The 21,922-nt window shown below is 44.4% G+C and overlaps 1 protein-coding gene across 2 annotated transcripts in view; it reads left to right on the top strand.

Annotated features, from left to right (window-relative positions):
- KLHL7 (kelch like family member 7) overlaps positions 1-21,922 on the top strand; it is a 255,900-nt gene that overhangs the window by 114,619 nt on the left and 119,359 nt on the right. For both annotated transcript variants that reach the window (XM_078663561.1, XM_078663560.1), the window contains exon 7: positions 19,235-19,377. In XM_078663561.1, the coding sequence (XP_078519687.1) occupies positions 19,235-19,377 (143 nt within the window). The remainder of the gene's footprint in view (positions 1-19,234; positions 19,378-21,922) is intronic.

Raw genomic sequence — 21,922 nt, 5'->3', positions numbered from 1 at the left:
ATGGGGAAACGAAAGTCTATGGAGGCTGGGGGAGGAGAAGGCAAACCCCCTAAAAAAAGGAAGGGAAGGAAATCTAGAAAAGCGGCCAGCCATGCATCTGAGGATGTTCTGGAGCGTATCAATGTTCTCGTAGACGAGTGTAGGGAAATTATTGACTCCGACCAGCGTCAGTGTAGTGGGGAGGTCTTAAGTGAGAAGGGGGACACACAAGAATTACAAGAAGCCAACAACATCCTACCGATATTACCAGCAATGTTCCGGGCCAAAAGAAAACCTAAAACATTGGCCGATAATGACATTGAAAATAGGGACCGTGTGATCATACAAAATAATGACCTGGAACATGCAACTAAGGACCAACTGGAAGGCATGACCAGTGATATTTTACCAGTGGCTGTTGTCCCTTCAATACCCTGTCACAATAGGTTCACAGTCCTGGCTGACATTCATAATATGCCCCATGTCCATCAATCAACGTCACCAGAAATAGATACCATTCCGGCTGAAAGCCAGATAGCCATTTTGAATGCTGCATTAAATCACAGCGGTAGCAAGAGAGTAGCTGTGAGCGAAGAGGTATCCAACTTAACAAATCTTGTCATCCTTCTCCGAGATGAAATAGAGTCACTAAAATCACTAGTAAAGCACTTAAGCATATTAGTAAGGGGTGAGGGTGAGGGAGGAAGAAAAATCCAAGTTAACCCATTAAAAAGTTTGCATGATAGCTTCCCCCTGAAACGTAAAAGCAACCATGCCTCAGCTAAGGGTAAAGATAGTAACTTAATTATACCACACCCGATTGATCCTAGTAAGAGTAGACCTGCCATACAGACAAGACCGCTAGAAACACCTATATCTAATGCTCCTAGAGTTAAAGTGAATGTCCAAAATACCCAACAGAAGTTAAGAAATCTGAAAGAAGGAACAACTATAATGCCTAGAGTCTGTGATAAGAATAAAACAACAGCTGCTAGCATCCAGGGGAAAAGAGGGACTAGCGATACCAACAAAGATTACCCCCTAAATAAAATCTACATGACCAGTGTCCCCAAATTAGCTAAAAATAATAGGGAGTCTTCCGACTCTCTCACAAACAAAGCCATTCATTGGTTGCGTTATGTGAGAGGTTGCCGGTCAGTGATAAGGGAAGACATCCTGCTGGCAAAACGGATTAGTGCCCCTAATCATAAATATGACTCCATAGAACTCACTATGAAGTATGCCTCCCTTGCTGAAAACCTCTTCGTCCTGGAATTCAGGACTAGTGCTCCTGCACATTCTAGGATCCAGTTAAGAAAATCTTGCCCCCATCTCCAAGAGCTCTCCTCTCGAGTTACGGGTGAAGTTCACGAGAGAAGTTGCTCAGGACTGGATTGCAATGATTGACATCAAATATACCCACTTGATGGGATTGGGATCACTGAAGAGCTCGTGGACCAAATAGAAATAATAGGGACCCTAGAAACAGAGAATACCACAGATGTGAGTGCAGATTACCCCCTAAAATCTAACATGGAGCTGTAACCTTTGGGGATACTTTTGAGACTAGCCCAATGGAAAGACCTTCCAATGTAGGAGAGCTGGGTTTGTCTGCAATCCCGGTTGTACCTTGCGTTAATGGAATTTCAGAAGATATATGGGGAGAAAAGGGCACGCTAGTCTCCTGGAATATTGCGGGGTTAGGTTCCAAGCATGACTCACAGGAATAGAGAAGCTTTGTAAATGTATATGATGTGTGTATCTTTCAGGAGACATGGCTCTGTGAGCCATCCTTTAACGAAGGTTTCCTGAACTATTACATCCCAGCAACAAAAGGTGTTAGGGGGCGTCCAATGGGTGGCCTTACTATTTGGGTACGCCAATGTATAGCGCTTACTGTTAAAGTAATTGAAACTAGAAATAGAGACATTCAACTTATTAGAATCAATTCGGGTCCTAAGAGTTGACTTGACATCTATAATGTGTATGCCAGGGGTAATAGGGGAGGAAGGTCAGAAGTTTGTGTAGCTTTGGTTTCCCTCCTAGAAACTCACTCGCTTGACAACAGAATTGTGGTAGCGGGTGATTTAAACAGAACCTTTGAACCCCTGGCTATTCAAGATGACTGGGCTGGAGATGAGGAGGATAGGCAATGGGGTGTCCCCAAATTACATCTGAAACCTGTCACCCGATGGTCTGAGGATATTATTTCCTTAAATGTAATATGCTATGAAAATAGCTTGAGGGCTCTAAATGGAAGGACCAGAAGTGACAGGTTGGGGGCCTGCACTTTTGACAACGGGAGAAACAGTAGCCGAATAGACTACGTATTATGTAGTTTAAAGCTATGGGGACAAGTGATCGACATGGAGGTTAAAACTAGAATAGAAAGCGATCACAACCCGTTATGTGTTACACATAAATGGTGGGCTCCATATAGTACGGGTGAGGCACGTGAGATAGTTAATGCCCCTTTGATTGTCCCATCCAATGATATGCGTAGGCTGAAATAGTTGCATGTTCAGGCAAATCAGCAAACTATAAACAGCATTAATTCCCGGGTTGATGAAGCGGTTACACTTCTTGAACAATTAAACCCTAAATATTCAGGGAGTGATAAAGCAACCAAAATTCATGAGAACCTCTTCATAGCTATTAAGGGTTATTTCCAGAAACCAGGAAAGAAAGGTGACACAATAAATGCCAAACCAGCGACATGGTATAATGCTGAGTGTATGCAGACTAGAGTAGCCCTAAGAGCCGCGATCAGGGAGAGGGATATGGTGTCCATTCGTCTTGCCAAAACTGCGTATAGAAAAAGCATAGCCAATGCGAAGAAACTGTGGGATGAGCAGCATTGGCGAGAGCTAAAGGAGGCAAACGACAAAAAAGACTCTAGGTTATTCTGGAATATCGTCAAATGGGGAAAGGGGGGTTCACCTGAGCCCCCAGATAATAATGTATCCCAGGAGGATTGGATTAACTACTTCAAGCCGCAGTATGCAGACACCCAGTCTAATAGCTTGATGACTGAATATAGACCTTCTTTTTATAAAGACAATTTATTCTCCAGTAGTGAAGTTATGATGGCCCTGAGTACAGTTTCTAATGGCAGAGCCCCGGGTCTAGATGGGGTGCCGGCAGATCTTTTTACCAACGACAAGGAGCGCTGGTGTAAATACATCCTTCTCCTATTGAATGCGGTTGCTCAGGGTGCCAATATACCGGCATCATGGCAATGTGCAATCATAATTCCCATCTATAAGAAAGGAGACAAATCACAACCAGGAAACTATAGGCCCATAAGCCTAATTGACACCATCCAAAAGGTGATAGGTAGGGTGGTTGTCAATAGACTTCTGGACTGGGCCGATGAAAACAACGCCTTGTCACCATTTCAAGCAGGCTTCCGAAAATCTGTAAGCACGATGGATCAGGTTTTCCGTTTTACCCTTCTACAATGGAAAACCGTGCTACTGAGGAAGGGTAGCCTGTACGCGGCCTTTGTAGATTTACGGGCCGCATTCAACCTCGTGCCAAGGCCCAAATTGTGGCAAGTGTTGAAGAACCTGGGCATCTCTGAAGATCTTTTAACGATGTTGATGAGGCTCCATGAGGCAAATTATGCGAAGATTCAGTGGGGAGGGCATGGTAAGGTAACCTCCGACTTTCCTGTGGAGCGTGGGGTACGACAAGGATGTTCAATGGCCCCCACCCTGTTCACACTGTATATTAATGGAGTTGTTTCCCGTATGTTGGCTGAGAATGTTGATGCCCCGTCATTGGCCGGTACTAAGATACCGATTTTAATGTTCGCCGATGAACTCTGATTCTATCCAAGACCTCAAGTGGTCTACAACGCGCTTTAAAAAATTTTGACCAATTTTGTAAGGACCATGGATTAGAAATTAATGTGTCTAAAACGAAGTCAATGGTTTTTAACCCTCCTCGTGGCCGTAAACCTAATATTGTTATGAATGACCGCCCATTAGAGACTGTCAATGCTTTTACATATTTGAGAATCCATATATCGAACAATTTAAGTTGGACTAAACATATAGACACCGCAACTATAAAGCATAGGCAAATAGGTGGTGCACTTGGTTCTGAGCACAGAAAATCTCTAACAAAACCAGTAAAACCTGTGCTCCAGGTATATGAGGCCAAAGCTTTAGGATCATCACTTTATGGTGCAGAGTTGTGGGGCTACGAGAACCTTGGGAAACTACAAACTTCGGAAAACAAGTTTTTTCGACTTATTACAAATCTTCCTAAGAGCACCCCCCTGCTGCCATTAAGGTATGATATAGGTAGGAAGGCATTAACTGACTTAGCAAGATTAAGACCTATTATGTATTGGCGTAGACTCTGGACTACACCTGAACTCTTACACTATGCGGAGGGATTTAAGGATATAAATAATGCAGATGAGTTCCACAAAATAGGATGGTTAAATGAATTGAGGAAAATGCTGGGCAAACTAGGCCTCTACATGCTATGGGAAAATCCGGAGGTGGCCGCTTTTCCTACAAAGTCTAACCTTAAAGAGATCTATTGGGAGAAGGTGGCAGAACGGACTTGGAATGAAATCAACCAAGAGACTATGGCTGGGAAATTTCTGCAAGCAAAGTTCCTTCCTAGCCTTGAACCATACTGGGACGTTATCACTAGCCCATGGGATAGGAAGCTGCTTTTTCAGATTAGAGCAGGTTCTCTCCCTCCTAAATCTCTAACAGGCAGGTGGGGAGGCCTTTCAAACAGCTCCTGTCCATCCTGTGGAGCACTTGACGAAACAATTGGTCATTTTTTATTTGCATGTAAATCCTACACAGAACCCAGACGCATCTGGCTTACTCCCATGTGTAAGAACTTAGGTACAACCAGCAGTGTAGTGGCATTAAGAATCATCTGTACTAGTTCTTCATTATCTATACTAATAGCCACTTCTAAATTTCTCGGCTGGTCATGGTCTATTAGACAAAAGTATTTAGATAAATTAATTAAGAGGATGTCATTAATCAGAGTGTATAGATTTTACCTGTAAATTTTACATGATAATGTATGTGATACATTTTTTATTAATTTTTTAAAACCCTCTTTTAATCAATTTAAATGTTTTATAAGTTTTTTCAATGTTGTTTGTAAAGCTTTTATGAGTTCATTCTCGAATAAAGCAAACTTGACTTGACTTGGAAACATTCTTAATCCATTCACATCATTTCAAACAAACCAAAGTTCAGCCAATCTGAAGCAAAGCTTATAGAAAACTAGTCCATAGGCCACCATACTTCATGTTTCATTGCACAAATGTGAGAGATAATAAATAGGTGAGTCTGGAATGGGGAGTTGGGTGGCGGGAGTCGCATTTGAATCTACAAAAAGTACCATGATTGGAGAACTACAGTTAAATGTGACTAACATTTGTCTTCTCCAATGTTGGATCTGTCATTGATTCACATGCTTGATTCAGACCAGCAAGCAGTAAATATACAGTAAGCAGTTCAAAGTGGGTGGAGGCTAATTAAATGAACAGCATTGGCAAAGCCAATAGGTCTTGACTATGCCACAGCTACTGGCTTTGCCGGTGGGTTTTAGTCATGTTGTACACCAGCATGGCTAAAAGTTAGTGGCGTAGAGGAGAATGGCATTGAGTCGAGTGGAGCAGAGTATCATGGTGTGGAGTAGAGGATTGTGGAGTAGAGCGAAGTGGTAGAGAGTGGTGTAGAGTGGAATAGTTTGTCGTAGAGTAAAGTGGCCTAGAATTAAGTGGCATAGTGTGTCCCAGAGTAGCATAGAGGGACTGTCAGAGTGGAGAGGCATAAGGTGGAATACATATCGTAAAGTGTAGTGGAGTGAAGTGGCGTGGCGTGGGGCATCGTAGAGCAGCATAGTGTTGAGTGGACGGTCGTAGAGTAGAATAGCCTAGAATGCAGTGGCGTAGATTAGAGTGGGTAAGTCTTGTGTTGGGGAGTAGAGTGTCGGAGAGTAGAGTAGGATAGAGTTGAGTGCTGTAGAGTGGAGTGTTGTAAAGTGGCATATAGTGGAGTAGGGTGGAGTATGCATGGTGTAGTTGTGCACTGCCATTACAGACCACACATTTTCAATTGAATTACGTTGGCACATACAATTTTACTGATAAAACTATACAGCGCACAAACAATGTGTGGAAATGCCATGACACAGTGTATTGATTTGTTTTGAAAGTTTTCAAATATTTGTTTCCACTACACTTCAGAATTTTTAAAAAAAATGCTTCCTTTGTGCTCTCCTAATTCTGATATACTCTGAAATATTTACACAGTTTATTTACAGACATTTACATGTTTTGGTGTGCTGGAAAAAAAACTTTCCTTTCCCACCCCCACTATCAAGCAAGATTGTCACATAAATCTTCTCACTTTGAAGTCTGTGAATGAAAGGTAAACACCAAGCTCCCTTTCAAGACAGAGCCTGACATTTGACCTCTGTCTCTGAATGCACATCAAATGTGACAAGATAAGAACAAGATTTACAGGCCTGTTTACAGAAAGCGAGCACTTTAGGAAGACTATGAGGAGTGAGGGTAAACAGGCTATGCTCCACAGGAGGGACAAAGATATGTTAGGCAGCCTAAAACAAACAAAGCCTGCCAATAGAAAGCAAGTACATGTGAGTTACAAACCACAAAGCCAATAGTAAGCAATGTACGGAATGCATTCCAGTGAAGCTTTCAGAATGCCTCCAAGAAGTCTTTGTACAACCAGACATCTGTGCTGTCGGGTAGGCTTCGACCTAAAAAAGAGCTCTCCTCAATGAAAGAGATGTAGTAAGATTCCCTATGCCACTGCAACATCCCTTTCCACTGTTAAGCTCAGGCAGTACTGGTGTTTATAAGAGGCACTCCAGCGAACAGGGCAATAGATGTGGATACACTTCTTGTAGAAGTAGCAGTTACATTTCATTATAAAGGACAGCCAGCTTGTTAGGACAGTACACTGTGGTCATTGACACCCAACAAGTTATACTTTGTTTTGATAGAGATTGTCCTTTTCTGAGATGTCCTTTTCTGAGAGGACCATAGCTGGAAAAAGCTAATGAGACTTCTTTAACTGCTTTATTTTCATTGCTCTTTCTGCTGCATTAGCAGGATTCTTGAAGAAAAGTTTGAAGAACTAGTGGTTCATTTTGATGAAAGTCTAATGGCACTTTTGGTTATAAAATTAGGATTTGTCCTTGGGAAGACTCTGTTTTTTTTTTTTTTTTTTGCTGAGTTTTATATAGCGCGAACTAGACCCGAACCAGGTATCAGAGTGCTTTACATAGCACCAGTTACGTTACATGAGGATACACATTCATTTTTGTTAGGCACGGGGAGATATTAAGTGATTTGTCCAGGATCACAGGATGTTTAGCGTCGTCACCGAGACTCGAACACAGAACCTCAGGTCCGAGGTCGAGCGCCCTAGCCGTAGCGGTTGCTTAATTGTAAATGCTTGAATTTAACCAACTCTTGCAGAAGTTACCGCCACAAGTAAAGCAACTTTCCGAGAGAACTATTTTAATTTAGCTTTGGGAATGGGTTCAAAGAGATTTCATTTAATTTGGGAAAGTACCATGAAGGTGATTGACTCCTCAGTGGTGGAAAGGTCATAATAACTCCTTTAAGGAACTGTTTTATGACAATATTGGCCAAAAGGGATTATTCATCTGCCGTCCTTTTAAAGTGAAAATCCTCTGCGTAACAGATGCATGGCTAAGGCTTGAACATAAGTCTAATCAATAAGGCAAGACTTGGTACGAAGCAGAAGAAAATGGACGTTGACCATACTGACTGTACCACATACAAAAGTGCTTCATAACTTTCATTAGTAGTCATTTTCCTAGCTTTGTATAACATTGGTCTAGTGTAATCAGGAGATCTAAGATGTGGAATTTATTGTATTCAGGAGCCACAAACTGAATGTGTTTCTTTTTAGTTCGGGTGCAAGATCTGACCTCCATTGCAAGATGCAAATTTCAGTGGAGGTAGAAGTGGAATTGAATGCTGTTTATAACGGCGAAGTGTCGCTGTGAACCAACGTTGCCTCAGCCACCTAGGGACAATCAGTGTTAGGTGGCACGGATCTCCATTCATTTTGTCCAGCAACTTTGGTATCAAGAGAAGTGGGGTAAAAGCGTAGGCAAAAGTTTTTGTACATTCTATTGAAAACACATTCCTCCTACGACCACAGCAAAGCATACCTTCTGGTGTTCTATTGGCAATATAGGTTGTGGATGGTTGCAAACAGATTCAGATTTGATGTACTCCAGTGCTGAAAGATTCTGTTCAATTGAGTTTGATTTAACACCTACTCGTAGCATTCTTTCAATGTCCTGCACAAAGTATTGGCCCAGGAATCATTCACTGATGGGAGATATCTGGCTGTTAACTGAATGCTGTATCTATTTGCCTAATACATATCTTTTGCACTTGTTACGACATGGGATGAGATTGCGTTCCTCCTTGTTTGTTATGTAATTTATGTACATCGGTATATCACCAGTTATAGGTAATTGCCATTTTTCTTATTATCAATACAATATACGGGTCTTTCTTGATAAAGGGCCATAATTCTACCTTTAGTAGTTTATATTTTTCTTTGTTAACCTTAAATGCATTTGAATGCTGTCTACAGGCCCCCCTAAAAGTGATTTTGTATTTAGGTGCTACAAAAAGCATGCTTCTAAAATTGCCACAATTTTGTATCGTAGTTTTATTATTCGGACGGATCGGTTTGTGTTTGGGTGGAATGGGTGGATAGAGGTACACAGGTACATGAAGGCTGAAGTCCTTTTTGTTTGTATGCGGACCGTAAAGAGAAATTGCTTCATAGTTTCTTGTATTGTAGTCTGCAAAGTGTTCTTAGCCCCTTGTTAATCCTTGTTCTATCCCGCACTCCACTGCTGCCTGTCCTTTTGTTCTGCATTATTTTTTTGGCAAGTTTTCTTTTGTATCGTAAACTGTTAATCTATGCCCTCACAATGAGATTGGCTTTCGAACTCCAGGAAACATTATTTGCCCCTTACTTTGTCTCATCTTATAAGTACTCTTTGACTTGTACCTCTTGGGCTTTGGCTTCAGCTGCATCTTGCAAGTCAAACTCATCCTTGTGTACTCTGTTTAAATGCTGTGTACTTTATTTTTCCTCTTGTAGTACCTGCTCTGGGAGGTCTGTCTGTTTTATGGAATGGCACACGTGGCCACTAGTTGAGTACAGATAATAGTTGGGCCCTTGCTAGACTATCCTGTGGCACTATGCCTATATAAGGGGTATGTAAGTAAAAGGGTTCCAACAGAGCTGGAAATGAAATGTCATGCAGAAAGACAGCTCTGCACAGTAACATATCTGTACCGAATCCACCGTTTCTATAAACATATGGAATATGCCTTTTTCACTGTTGGGGTTTTGGTGACAGTTAAAGGGTTTGGGCAGTATGATAGCCAAAGGCAGTTTACCATAACTCTTTTATTTTTGTTCTGCATTAAATTGAAATCATGCTTCTCTGAGTCTCAGTGACCATATGGACCATAAGTCAGTATTGGGCTAGAGTGGTCTTAACTTGCATTTTAATGAGAATATCGAGAATACTAGCTCTGAAACTTTACTCTTCAAACAGGCTAGTAACCTGAAAGGAATCACTAACTTCACTTCTGTATGACTAAGAAGTTCCAGTTGTTATGTTATGTTAATGCTATTTCTATAGCTCACATGTCACCCGGGGGCATCTCAGCACTGTTGAGGAACCTGATAGGGAGGACAACCAGAGAAAATTAATACAGATAGGCCTTTAGTTGTTTTCTGAATTTACTGTAAATAGGAATCTCATGAAGAGCTATGGGTAGCTTGTTCCAGTACCTTGGGGCAAGATAAGAAAAGGACTTGCCCCCATTGCGAGTTTGAAGTATTTGGGGCACACACAAAAGGGATTGGGTGCTTGATCTTAGATTTCGAGAAGGCACGTAAGTAGTAAGTTTTCTTTGAAGATAGAGTGGGCCTTTGCCTCTCAAGGCGTTATAAGAGAGGCAGCAACTTTTAAAGTAGGTCCGCTTCTTCACAGGTAGCCAGTGCAAAGGCGTGGAAGGGGTACCTGCAGGACAGTTCAGGATTAATCTTGCTGCGGTGTTCTGGACCACCTGTAACTTTGAAAGCAGGTTTTCACCCACTTCGGCCAGCAGAGCATTCCCATAGTCCAGTCTACGGATCATCATTGCCTGGACAAGGGTTCTGGGGGAGTTAGTGGGGAGAAAGGGAAAGTTTCTGCGCAGAAGGCGCATGTTATAATAATAGGGACTGCTGGTAGAAGCAATATGGTCTTTCATAGCTAAAGTATGGTCAAGTTTTATCCCTAAGTTTCTTTGATTTTGTTTGGGCACGGGAACTGCTCCCAATTGGTGCGGCCACCACTCGTCCGACCAAAGGGTTGGGGCTTTCCCCATTAACATGATCTCTGTTTTTTCTGGGTTCAGCTGGAGGCAATTCCCAGTCATCCCATTGGAGATTGCAAGCATTCCGTCCGAGAAGCGCATTTTTTTCTGATTTTAAATTCCGGCCAACGGTAAACATAAGCTGGGTATCGTCAGCGTATGAAATTATCTCAAAGCCAAATTGCTCTACAATCTTTGCTAACGGAGCCATATAAATATTGAATAGCATTGGGCTTAGACATGATCCCTGGGGTAAGCCCGTATCCAACTGCATTTTGTCTGAAGAATAAGGCCCTAATATGATCGTCTGTTGTCTGTCTGATAGGAAACGCTGCAGCCAATTTAATGCTGTTCCCTGGATACCACAGGCCTGCAATCTTTTCATAAGCTTTGGGTGTACGATCGAACCTCCAGCATCCATCACCTGTCTAAGAGAGTCAGTCACAGCCAGGAGTACGATCTCTGTGCTGAAACCCGGTCATAAACCTGATTGTGAGAGGACAGAATTGTATTGGTTTCAAGATATGACCCCAGCTGACTATTTATTAGGATTTCCAATTGCTTACCCAATAGAGGTAGGAGAGATATTGGACGGTAATTGCTAAGTACTTGCGGGTCGGATGCTACTTTTTTCAATATAGGCCGTACATATGCTTCCTTCCATGCCGGGGGGTTAGTTCCTGTTTGTATGGAGCAATTGAAAATATTTTGAATTGTAGGGGCACAGCAAGTGGCTAGGAGAGACATCATCTTAGAGGAACAGGGATAATAGGGTGAGCCAGATTTTGCTGTAACCAATGAATTGTGAACTTCCTCTATTGTGGCCGTCTAAAAACAATCCAGAGTACTAGGTGTTACTTTTCCTTGCTCCTCTGATCTGATGCTAGTCTCTGAGTCCTGCAAAGCAGAAACCATGAATTTTCGTAAATATTACAAATCTTTTCCTGATAGTAGACAGCTAGTAAGTCACAAAACTCCTGGGATTCTACTGAGGATTGGATGCATACTTGCGGGGAGACGAAATCCCGTACTATGTTAAAGAGGGCCTTTGAGGAGTTACTAGCTTGTTCTATTTGATTTATCATAAAAGTTTGTCTAGCATATTTATATTCTGATGGTATTGGGACAAGCCTGTTTATAAAGGTTCCTATCTTGGGGGGTTTTCCTTCTCCGCCAGAGTCTCTCTAAGGTTTTATATTTGGATTTTTCTACTTTTAATTCTGGTGTGTACCATGGGGCTGATAGTCCTCGACTGTGAGGGCCCATGATTTTTAAAAGGAATTGTTGCATCCAGTGCTGTTGTGAAGGCGGAATTGAAACCTTCCAGCAGCTTAGATAACTTCAAGATCGCTATTTGGAGGTTTGGGGTGGAAAGCTTCACTGAAGGATTGAAGAGTTAGTTTATGCCATGGTCTTCGCGCTTTTTGTCGCTGCCCTTTATTCACTGCGGGGCCCACAAGACGTGGGGGTTTAATAGCGAACGTGAGCATAAATTGATCTGTCCACGTTAAGGGGATTCGAGGTTTGCAGACCAAATGGTCTGTGTTGGAGAAGATTAAATCCAGCGAATGACCAGCGATATGTGTTGGGCCTTTAACTCTTTGGGCCAGTCCTAGTAATTCTAAATTAACTAGAAGTTTATTAACTTCAGGGTTGGTGTATTCTTCCCCATGGAAGTTAAAGTCGCCAAGCAGAAGAAATTGATTTGATGCTAGGACATGCATAGCTAATTGTTCTATCAATTGATCACAGAAGTTGGCCCTGGGTCTTGGGGGGTGATATATCAGTGCTCCATTCCAGCTGTCTGTTGCGGATATGTTTATCTTAAAGATCCCTAATTCCTTACAGCTGTTGCTTATGATAGAGATCCAGTTCACGTAGAGGGAGTTTTTAAATGCAATGGCAATGCCACCGCCTGTTTTTCCTTCCCTGTTAAGATGAATACATGTATAACTCTCTGGGATGGCTAAATTGGTTGATGGGTGATTTGTAGAGTTTAGCCATGATTCTGTTAAAAAAACAGATATCTGGGGAGTGTGAGGTGATCATAACCCATATTTCAATAGGGTGGTTTGCTGGAGATCTGTTCCAGGAAGCCTCTCGCAAGAATCACTTCCTGCTAGTCTTTCAGGGTCAGTTAAGCTTCTGGGTACAAGACTTGCTTATAAGGGACCTTGGCATTGGAAGAAGCTAGAAAGGTTTGGTACTTATTTGCTAGGAGAACAGATCCAAAAGCGCTTGTAAACTAGTCTACAGAAGTTCAGATCACTTGTTTGCTGCTGGAAGAAATGTGGAAAACTTTACAACTGATATGGGGCTCATCCGTCAAATGTTCTTAAGAGCACCCTGGGATTGGGGATCACCATTGACCTTTCTGAGTGCACTGTGTCCTTCCGGTGGACACTTGTGATTGGTAAATTTACTTTAATATCTGAGCTCCCTAACCAATTTCTGCCTCTTTTTGTTGTATTTCTCTTACAACATTTTTATATTTTACTTAAACTGAGTGCGAACGCCTTAGGTTATTTCTGCTGTATTGTTAGGTCTGGCTTAGAGCTTTATTGTGTTGTCTCACAAGCCTCATGTGTTCTATAAAATTCATGATCAAAATGCATATATATGGGGACGTGGTCAAGGCAGCCAACATGGCGGTCCCACTGTAATGTGGCTCTGCTAAAACCCCTTATTTATGACCTGAATCCAGACTGCCACCTGCCATCCAGTGAGCCCAGAGCAACTTGCGGTCCTGTAGTAAGGATCGGCGCCCTTTCCTGAGCCCGATGCCTCTAATGCGGCCCTGAATTGGTGACGGGACCCACGGCCATGTGTGTAAGGCGAAGTGCGTACCTGAGACTCCCTCTATCTGTGGCTGCCGCCGCGACTCTGGGGTGGATCGACTGGAGGTGCCCTGGGGTCAGAGGAGACCCACTGCTGCCATGATGGGCTGCGCGACCGCTGCAAATCCGCGTGGGGCGCCTCTTACTGTGCACCCGCCGGAGTCCCAATAAGAGGATCCTCACAGGCCTGAAGGCTGGCGGTGACTTGCGGCCTCCCGATTTGGCCCCGCCTGCTGGCCAAGGTGCTGCTTCTGACCAGCTTGCTTCTTGGGATGGGAAGTACGGGCTTAATCTCTGGGGGTCGGCCTGCCTCCCTATTGGGCCCAGTGGTGAGGAGTTGATTCCTGTGGACTGCGAGGAGAGTCTGGTGTCGCGGTCCTTGCTTGCTGATTGGGGTGCATGCTGTCATCCTGAGTTAATCTCTGCCGGGGCTCGGCCCTAGACCGGGGGCACCCTGAGGGGTCAGGCGTGGCCTGAAGGGTTCGGAGCCCGTACCCCGAGACACTCTGGATACTTGCGGTGTTGCTCCTGGAGCCCCCCTTCTTTGGAAGCGCAGTGGTGGATTGATAGAGAACTCACCCTGGTCATCATAGCTCCTGCTTCCTCCAGCGAGGGAGAGTTTCATCCTGGGCCCCCACTGACGGGCTGCTACCACGAAGACTTACCTCCACACCACCCGGTCCCCACTGGCTTCCCAGAACTCCCTGCCTCGCCCTTGAGGCCGAGATTGAGGGAGGGTCATCTGGGGTCCGAGCCCTTCCTCTCTTTGTTTTGTCTCTTTGTCGACGGCCGGTACGGAGATGCTAAAGTAGTCCTTTTTCCAGATCACACCTGTGAGGTCCAGCAGCGCCAGCGCCCGTATGCAGGCGTCAAGCAGAAGTTGAGAGCTATGGGACTCCAATACCGTCTGGTCTTCCCGGCGTGTCTCCATGTGAGCCACCTCAAAAAGTCGCCCTTTTTTGATACACCCTGCTTGGCTTGGCAGTGGCGTACGGTGGAACGCCCGTTGCACGGCTCTGTCGGCTCCCCCCCAACAACAGGAGATGCCCAGACCTAAGAGACCCCAGGCGACGTCCAAGGTGCGTAGACTGCGCACCATATCCAGGAGAGGGTGCAAGGTTCCCCATTCATCTCATTGGTAAGCTTTGAATTCGGCCTCTGGGGGTGAAGATGAGGAGTGGCGGTTGCTGGGCGGGTGGCCCTTCCTCTGGATCTAAATACCATCCACTCTTACTCTGGCCTGTCCTGTCCTGCAGTCCTGTTATTTGGCAAAAAGTGAACTACATCAGCTGCGTGCCTCCTTGTCTCTGGCATTTTCCTGTTGGCCTCCTAACGGTGGCCCAAGGGCATATTGGCGGTCGTGTGGCTGCAACTGTTATCTTCGGACATGGAGGTCTGCATCGGTGTTGGGATTGTCACCTGGAAGTGAGCCATATACCTGAGGGGGGCACATCCTTTACCCCCTGCTGTATGCTTGATGGTCCGACTGTGGGGCTCGCTGCGCCCTTGGATGCTACCGAGGGGGGAAGCCTCTCTCTAACATTGATTGCTGTCTTCCTTTCTCCACCATGTTAAACACTTGTTCTCTGCCTTACCTCCTGGTCCTATCTGACCCTTGAAAGTTCTCTAACTGTTTGTAGAATGGTGGCTTTTGGCTATTCTTAATGTTCTGTAATAATATGGCGGGCGTTTCCGACCTCCTTAAGATGTACATGATGTTATGTCTATTGGTTTCTCTAACACACCTCCGTTACAGGGCAATAGATGCCTCTAGGGTAGAAGTGTGGGGAGGGGCGGGAATCGGGGAGCGGGTGGTGTTGATTCACGCACTATTGTTGATTGCTTTTTTTACCTTTCCATTGTCCTTCCTTAGGTTATGGCACACACACTTGCTCTATTCACATACGTGGTCCCAGGGTGGCGTCCTACCATGACACGTACCTGACAAGCTCACTACTACTCCCCGCCCCATGCTCACATGAAATTCAGTGTCCTGTTGTGGAATGTTAATAGTCTGTTGGACCGAGTGAACAGGACAGCAGTCTTTACCTTCGTACACTGGCATCGCTCGGAAGTACTGTTGTTACATGAAACACATCTCAACGGGGTGCTTTGCCCTTTTTTAGCTTGCAAAGGCTAAGATAGAGTTTTCCTTGCTGAGTTATCCTGGGGGGTCAGGGTGCTTGTCCTCCTTTTACAACGCTCCTTCCTTTTAGTGGTCAAGTGCGTGACCCGCAGGCACTCTTTTTCACCCTGGAGGGCACTTTGGAGGTCCAATTATTGTGTGCTTACTTACCGCCCGATTCGCCGTCCTCGGTCTTCGGGTTCTCTCTCGCCTTCTCACCCATCTTCCGCATGGGCTCACAGTAGTAGGGGATGACTTTAACGCGGTGCCGACCCTGAATTGGATTGCTCTTGCGGCGCGGGCGGCTGGTGCCCGTCGTCTCACTGATTGGGCTATGAACCTGGATCTCTGTGATGCGTGGCGATTCTGGCATCCTCGCAGTCGGCAATTCACACACACCTCAGCAGCTCCCTCTCGAATAGACCTTGCCTTCTTACCTGCCTCTGGCTGTCAATTCTTGACTTAGACGTAGATTCTACCCCATGGCATTCGGACCACTATCCCCTGCTCCTCCACCTTGGACTCCCTCCTATGGGTCAGCGCCATATGTGGCGCCTAAACTCCTGCTACTTCCAAGATGGAAAATTCACGACTCCCTTAGGTCTGCATTTCAAAACTACTTCGATGAAAATGAAGGCTCTGTCGGCCATGTAGGATCACTAAGGGCAGCGAGCAAAGCAACATTGCAAGGCCCAACTAGGAGCTATACTAGGGCCCAAGAGCGGGCGCATGGTGGGCTGATTGCCCAGCTGGAGGCACATGCCTTTCGCCTGAAAGAGCAGTTTAGGTCTCACCCCCAGTCCGATGCCTCTCAACAGCTGGGCCTCATCCAGGAAGACATTCGTCTACGTTCCCTTGAAGCTGCCAAACACCTCTGGTGGGCTACAAAGGCTAGGATCTCCAGCTGGGGAGATAAAAACAGGAAACCACTCTATTGGCTGGTTTCCTGACAACAGGCTGATAGGATTGTCCCTGAGATCTTCGATGATGCTAGTCAGTCTTACCAGTCCCTCCCTGTGATAGCCCAAACTTTCGCTCGATACTACCACAAACTATATGCCAAGTCAGTGGACCAGGATTTTACAGCGCCCCTTAACTTCCTCGAAACGATTCCCCTCTCCAAGTTGCCTCCTCATGAAGCCTGCACTCTGGTCGAGCCTCTTTTGGCAGATGAGATTGTCAAAGCCTTGTCAGGAATGGCGCCGGATAAAACCCCGGGTCCAAATGGCTTTCCCATGGAGTATTACACCACGTCCCGGGAGACTCTTATCCCTCACCTACTATCACTGTACCAGGAGGCCTGTCAGGTCGGGTGCTTTTCACAAGAATTAGACTCCCAACACCATAGTTGTAATACCTAAGACGCAACCCCCTCCACATCATGTGCGGAATACAGCCTGATATTGCTTCTTTACTATGAAGTTAAAATCTTTGCAACAATCTTGGCTAATAGGCTCAGGCTGGTTTGGCCTGGACTGGTACAACCTGACCAGTGTGGCTTCATGCCATCCCTGAGCAAGGGACTAGACTGGGTTGTCACCTGTCTCCCCTCTTCGTTTTGATGATTGAGCCTCTGGGTGAGCTCATCCATGCGGATCCTCACTATATCGGCTGGGTCTGGTGTAAGGGGCATGAAGACTGCATTGCACTGTATGCGGACGATGTCCTGCTTTATCTTGGTCACCCAGTTGTGAGTGGTCCCTGTTGCCTTTTGTTGCTCAAACAGTTTGAGCGGGCTTTGGGTCTCAGGATGAACCCCTCCAAGTCAGTGCTGGTCCCTCTGGTCCCTCCAGGGACTGGTTCGATTGGCACGATTCCCCTCCATCGATCCAGTTTTAAGTGTCTGGGCATATGGATTGGTCTCCACCCCGAGCTCATCTGGGCCCTTAATCGTCAACCCCTAGTCCGGAAAGCCCAGACCGGAAAGCCCAGTCGGATCTCTTTAGGTGGCATTCTCTCCCCCTCAATGTCCTGGGGTGTATCGCCCTTTACTAAATGATGATTCTTCTTTAATTCCTCTATGTCTTTCTAAATCCACCACTTCATTTACCCCGACTCGGTTCTCGGCGCATAGGCGGTGCAGCTAAACCATTCCTCTGGCGAGTTTCCCGGCCGCGCATTGCATTTACCAACTGTCAGCGATGATGGCAGCTTGGGCATGACCAACCTGTATCTTTTTTACCTATCTTCACACTTCCTTGTTCTCCAAAACTGGTTTAACAGGGGTGGTCCAACCCCACCTATCATCTGGAACTGACACTGATGGACTTTCCCATCTCCAGACCCTGCTCTATGGATCTCCGACTCCCTCTCGATGCCGCTGGTTACCCGGGTGGTGTTCCTTGCTTGGAAGGCTGCCCTTCACCATGTTCAATGGCAAGGCATACTTACGCAGCAGACGCCCCTCTGGCATTGCACTTGGCTGTGGGAGTTGACTGGACTCAATGGCTTTCACTCCTGGGACCTCATTGGTATTACGAGAATGGGTGATGTATGGTCGGGGACACACATACTTTCCTTTCAGGATCTCACGCAGATGTACAGTCTCATGAGCACCCAATTATGTAAGTACCTTCAGCACAGCTACTCCCTCCTCACCCATCCTCTCTCTGAGTTCAGTCCCCTAGAAGCCAAGTTACTTATGGGGCACCTGGGCCGCGACAGGATTTCTCACATCCTTGTCAACTAGCCCGGCTCACTGGACCACCTTCAGACCCGGTGGGAGGAATGGAAAGGCCCGGTTGAGGAAGAAGACTGGCACGATGCCCTGATGCCCCCTGTGAGCTCACCACCTCCTCCAGACTGAGACTTATTCAGATCAACTATCTATACTCTGTTTACCATTCCCGTTCCACCTGCACCGAGCAAATTTGCGCAGTACTTCCACTTGTCACTGGTCCTTGTGTGTGTGTGTGTGTGTGTGTCTGTGTGTGTGTGTCTGTGTGCGCATGCTTTCAGTGATCCCTCTTTGTTGATTGGACTATTCAAGTGTCATTAACACATCCGCCCATCCCAGCATGGAACAGTGGGACCGCCCGTTTAAACCACTGGCTCTCTGCACAGTGAGTGACGCCATTGTATTTGATGTAGTACACTCCTGTGGAACCGTTATAAGACATTCTTGTTTTTTATTCCTTCTTTCATTTCATTTTCTCTGGTTCATTTTTTAAAATCTGCTTACAAACATGAATTGTTTTTAAACGTATGCACATTCCCTATACACAGCAACATTTTTACATTGTATTACTTTTATACTTTGATTTCCGACTATATATATTTGCCATAAATAAATAAAACATTGCAGGCTTGCCATTACAAGACCTACTGGCTGTGCAAATGATTGTTCGGCCTTTGTTATTTACATAGCTTGTGTACCCATTTTATCTCTGGAAGAGTGAAGCGTGGGAGCTAAGAGACATCTCCCATCCAGAGTGTGACCCATCTTCTGCTTGTCCCAGGGCACTTCCTAAAACTGCCCCTCCTTTATGGATTTGCAGATTGAGTATCTATCAGAGTGCCCGATTCACTGATATTGGCCTTACTTACTTCCATGATGAGTGTAACCTGCAGATCGCCTTTTTGAGGATGTTTGTTTCGTTCTTGTCCGCCTTTATGGGCAGCCCATATCTTCCTCCTCCGGCTGGAGAGTTGATCATGTGGAGAGTGGTGGATGATTGTATCTCTGTCTCTAAAGACTGCAACGTTTTTTTGACTTTTGTCAGTAAGTGATTTGATGTGGTGCTTTTGGGAAGGTGTACAATTTTATCTTTGAGTTCCATATTAATAAACCCAATTGTGTCTCTTTTGCTTTGAGTTCCCTAATAAACCCTAACTTGTTCCTTTTTGCAGGCGGAATGCGATATCATCTGCTGTCTCCAGAGGACAGGGAAGAGCTTCTAGATGGCACACGGCCAAGGAGAAAAAAACATGATTATCGCATTGCCTTGTTTGGAGGGTCACAGCCTCAGTCCTGTCGTTACTTTAATCCAAAGGTAGTTTGTCCTACTGCGTGCATTTCACCTACTTTGTTTCATCATTGTAATCTTATCAATGTTTTATCTTTATTTGCTTTGTCATTTAGTGTGTAGAATATATGTATATTTGTTATGCAGAAGTGAAAATACATGTTATAGCTATATAGTCTCAGAGAAACAATGTTCTACTGCAGTCTTGGTACTGCCTGAGATTGGGTGTATCAGATATCCTAAGCATGTGCTCCCTCGTGCATAGCATGGGCTATTAAGGAGAGCCTAACTTGGTCTTTGGTAAGAGGTGGTCACATACCCAGGGTATCTTCATGTTGTGTGCCCAAGGAGCAGGTGCTTTAGTTTATAAAATCTCACATTGCATAGCTGGTCACTGTCAAGGGATGTCTGCAAGGTATGGTGCATCAGGGTGGCTGTGTACTGCATTGGACCAAAACAACTTCAGCTGCCCCCAAATTAGCCTACTCTTAGGAGGCTGATAACTGACCTTTGTCAAGGTATTTCGCTCTTGAATGTTCTGCCCAACAGAAATCTATTGCAGATAGTTATCCAGTTTTACAATTTCCACATATACATGTGTTGAAAACATCTTCCTAGTGCGAAAAGAAGGAAGTCAGTGGCAGGAGGAAACTTAAGCCAAAACATAGCTGAAGTCGTTCACATAGTCCCTAATGACATTTTTGTCCAGTCCAACATCTTTTCTTTGAAAATGCAAACATCACTGCCCTATGACCTATATGTTAAGATTATACATAGTTAGGACAAAGGAGCTTCTGTAGAGATACCACGCATTCACCCCCATGCCCATGCTGCATATTCCACACCCCATAAATACATTCTTTTTGCCAGTCGGTGCTGGCGAGGGTTTTCTTTAGTTTCGGCCAATTAAATAGTACCCTTTTCAAAGTGATAAATGTTCCTGCACATACACCTCTTAGTGTGCTGCTGCAAATGAATGCTAGTCTTTGCCTAACCTAACACATAATTGTACGTGGTAAACTAATGTACCTTGAATCTCGGTGCACTGCTCTTGTCTGTCTAAAACATCCTGGTAAATTAAAACACTCCTCAGTGTGAATTTTCTTCCCTTTATTATTTATTCTCATTTCTATCATTTCGCAGAACTTTTAGCATTCTTTTTCATCAGTAGTTAGCCATGTTTCTTATCTCTTGGCATACCCACTGGTATTCTCAGGGTTTTTTCTAGTCGTGTAACCTAAAAGTTAAAAGGGCTACTACCTACTCCAATCTATCATGCAGATGTCAATTTTAGAATATCACTTCTGTTGCAGTGTTCATAGCTCGCTCATATATTGAAAAGTCCATACTTTTCCTGTTTCAAAATCCTCATAAGTCATATAGAATTTGGAACCTGACTGATGATATTTGTCATGTCTGTAACTATTTTACAGACTGACATTCTAATAGGAGATATATGTGCACCATAGATTGGTTCCAGTGACCCTAATTTATATTTTTTATGTTTTAACTTAAAGGTGACAAAAGTGCAAAAATTGGGGAACCCCTAAATGTCGCTATCTGTTTTTTGATTAGCATCTTGTTTTCAAGATTTCAGATTTTATTTCACATTCATATTTAAGAGATGATAAGGTGATGCTAGCTTATCATGGTTGAAAATTCTAGTCATTTTGATTGTGGAAGCTCGATTGGAGAGATTATTTTTGTGCCATTCAGCAAGAGTTTAAGCTCTGAAGAAGACATTTATTTCCTGGAACACTTGTTGTCATATGTGATTTATCATGTTTAAAAGATTAAGGGCCACATATATGTAGGTTTTTTTTTCTAGTCGCGTTTGCGGCCAGAAAAATGCATTTTCCTATCTACCAAACCCATTTTGCAATTCAGTAACCTATTACAGAATCGCAAAATAGGTTAGCGTTTCAGTATTAGGAAGGGCCATGTTAAGGGTATCCCTTCCTAATAGCTACTCGCAGCGGTATGTATGAATGTTTTGCGACCAAAATGCGGTTGCAAAACATTTGCATTTTGACGCCTTCTTTAATTAGGTGGTAACCCATTCACAAATGGGAAGGAATCCCCTCTTTCCCTTTGTGAATGAATGCAAAAAAGTTTTCTCAGAGCAGGCAGTGGTCCCACGGACCATTGACTAGTCCCCCCAAAAAATGAAACTGAAACTTTTTTTTAACGCATCCTGTTTTTAAAGGAAAGGGCTGCATTTAAAAAAAAAGGTTGCTTTATTTAAAAGCAAACACAGACATAGTGGTCGGTTATCCCCTGCAGACCACCATCCCTGTATATTTTTAGCGATTTCCAATCGGTGGCAGGTTGCGACCTACCTCATGAATATTAATGAGGTAGGTCAATTGCGACCCCATTAGAAATCGTTAACTGTGTCAAAGACACATTAGTACCTGGGTGTTTGCAATTTGCTAATCGCAAAAATTCACTTTTAGGAAATTGCAAAAAGACACCTACTTGCCTGTGGCCGTAAGTGAAATAACTATGATGTGAATTCAGACGTGAAATAAAGATAGACACAGAATTGCAATGATACACGAGCATCAGTTTT

This window comes from Lissotriton helveticus, chromosome 10 (genome assembly GCF_964261635.1).
Source record: "Lissotriton helveticus chromosome 10, aLisHel1.1, whole genome shotgun sequence".
NCBI classification, from domain to species: domain Eukaryota; kingdom Metazoa; phylum Chordata; class Amphibia; order Caudata; family Salamandridae; genus Lissotriton; species Lissotriton helveticus.
This window is presented reverse-complemented; position numbering and strand designations above follow the sequence as displayed.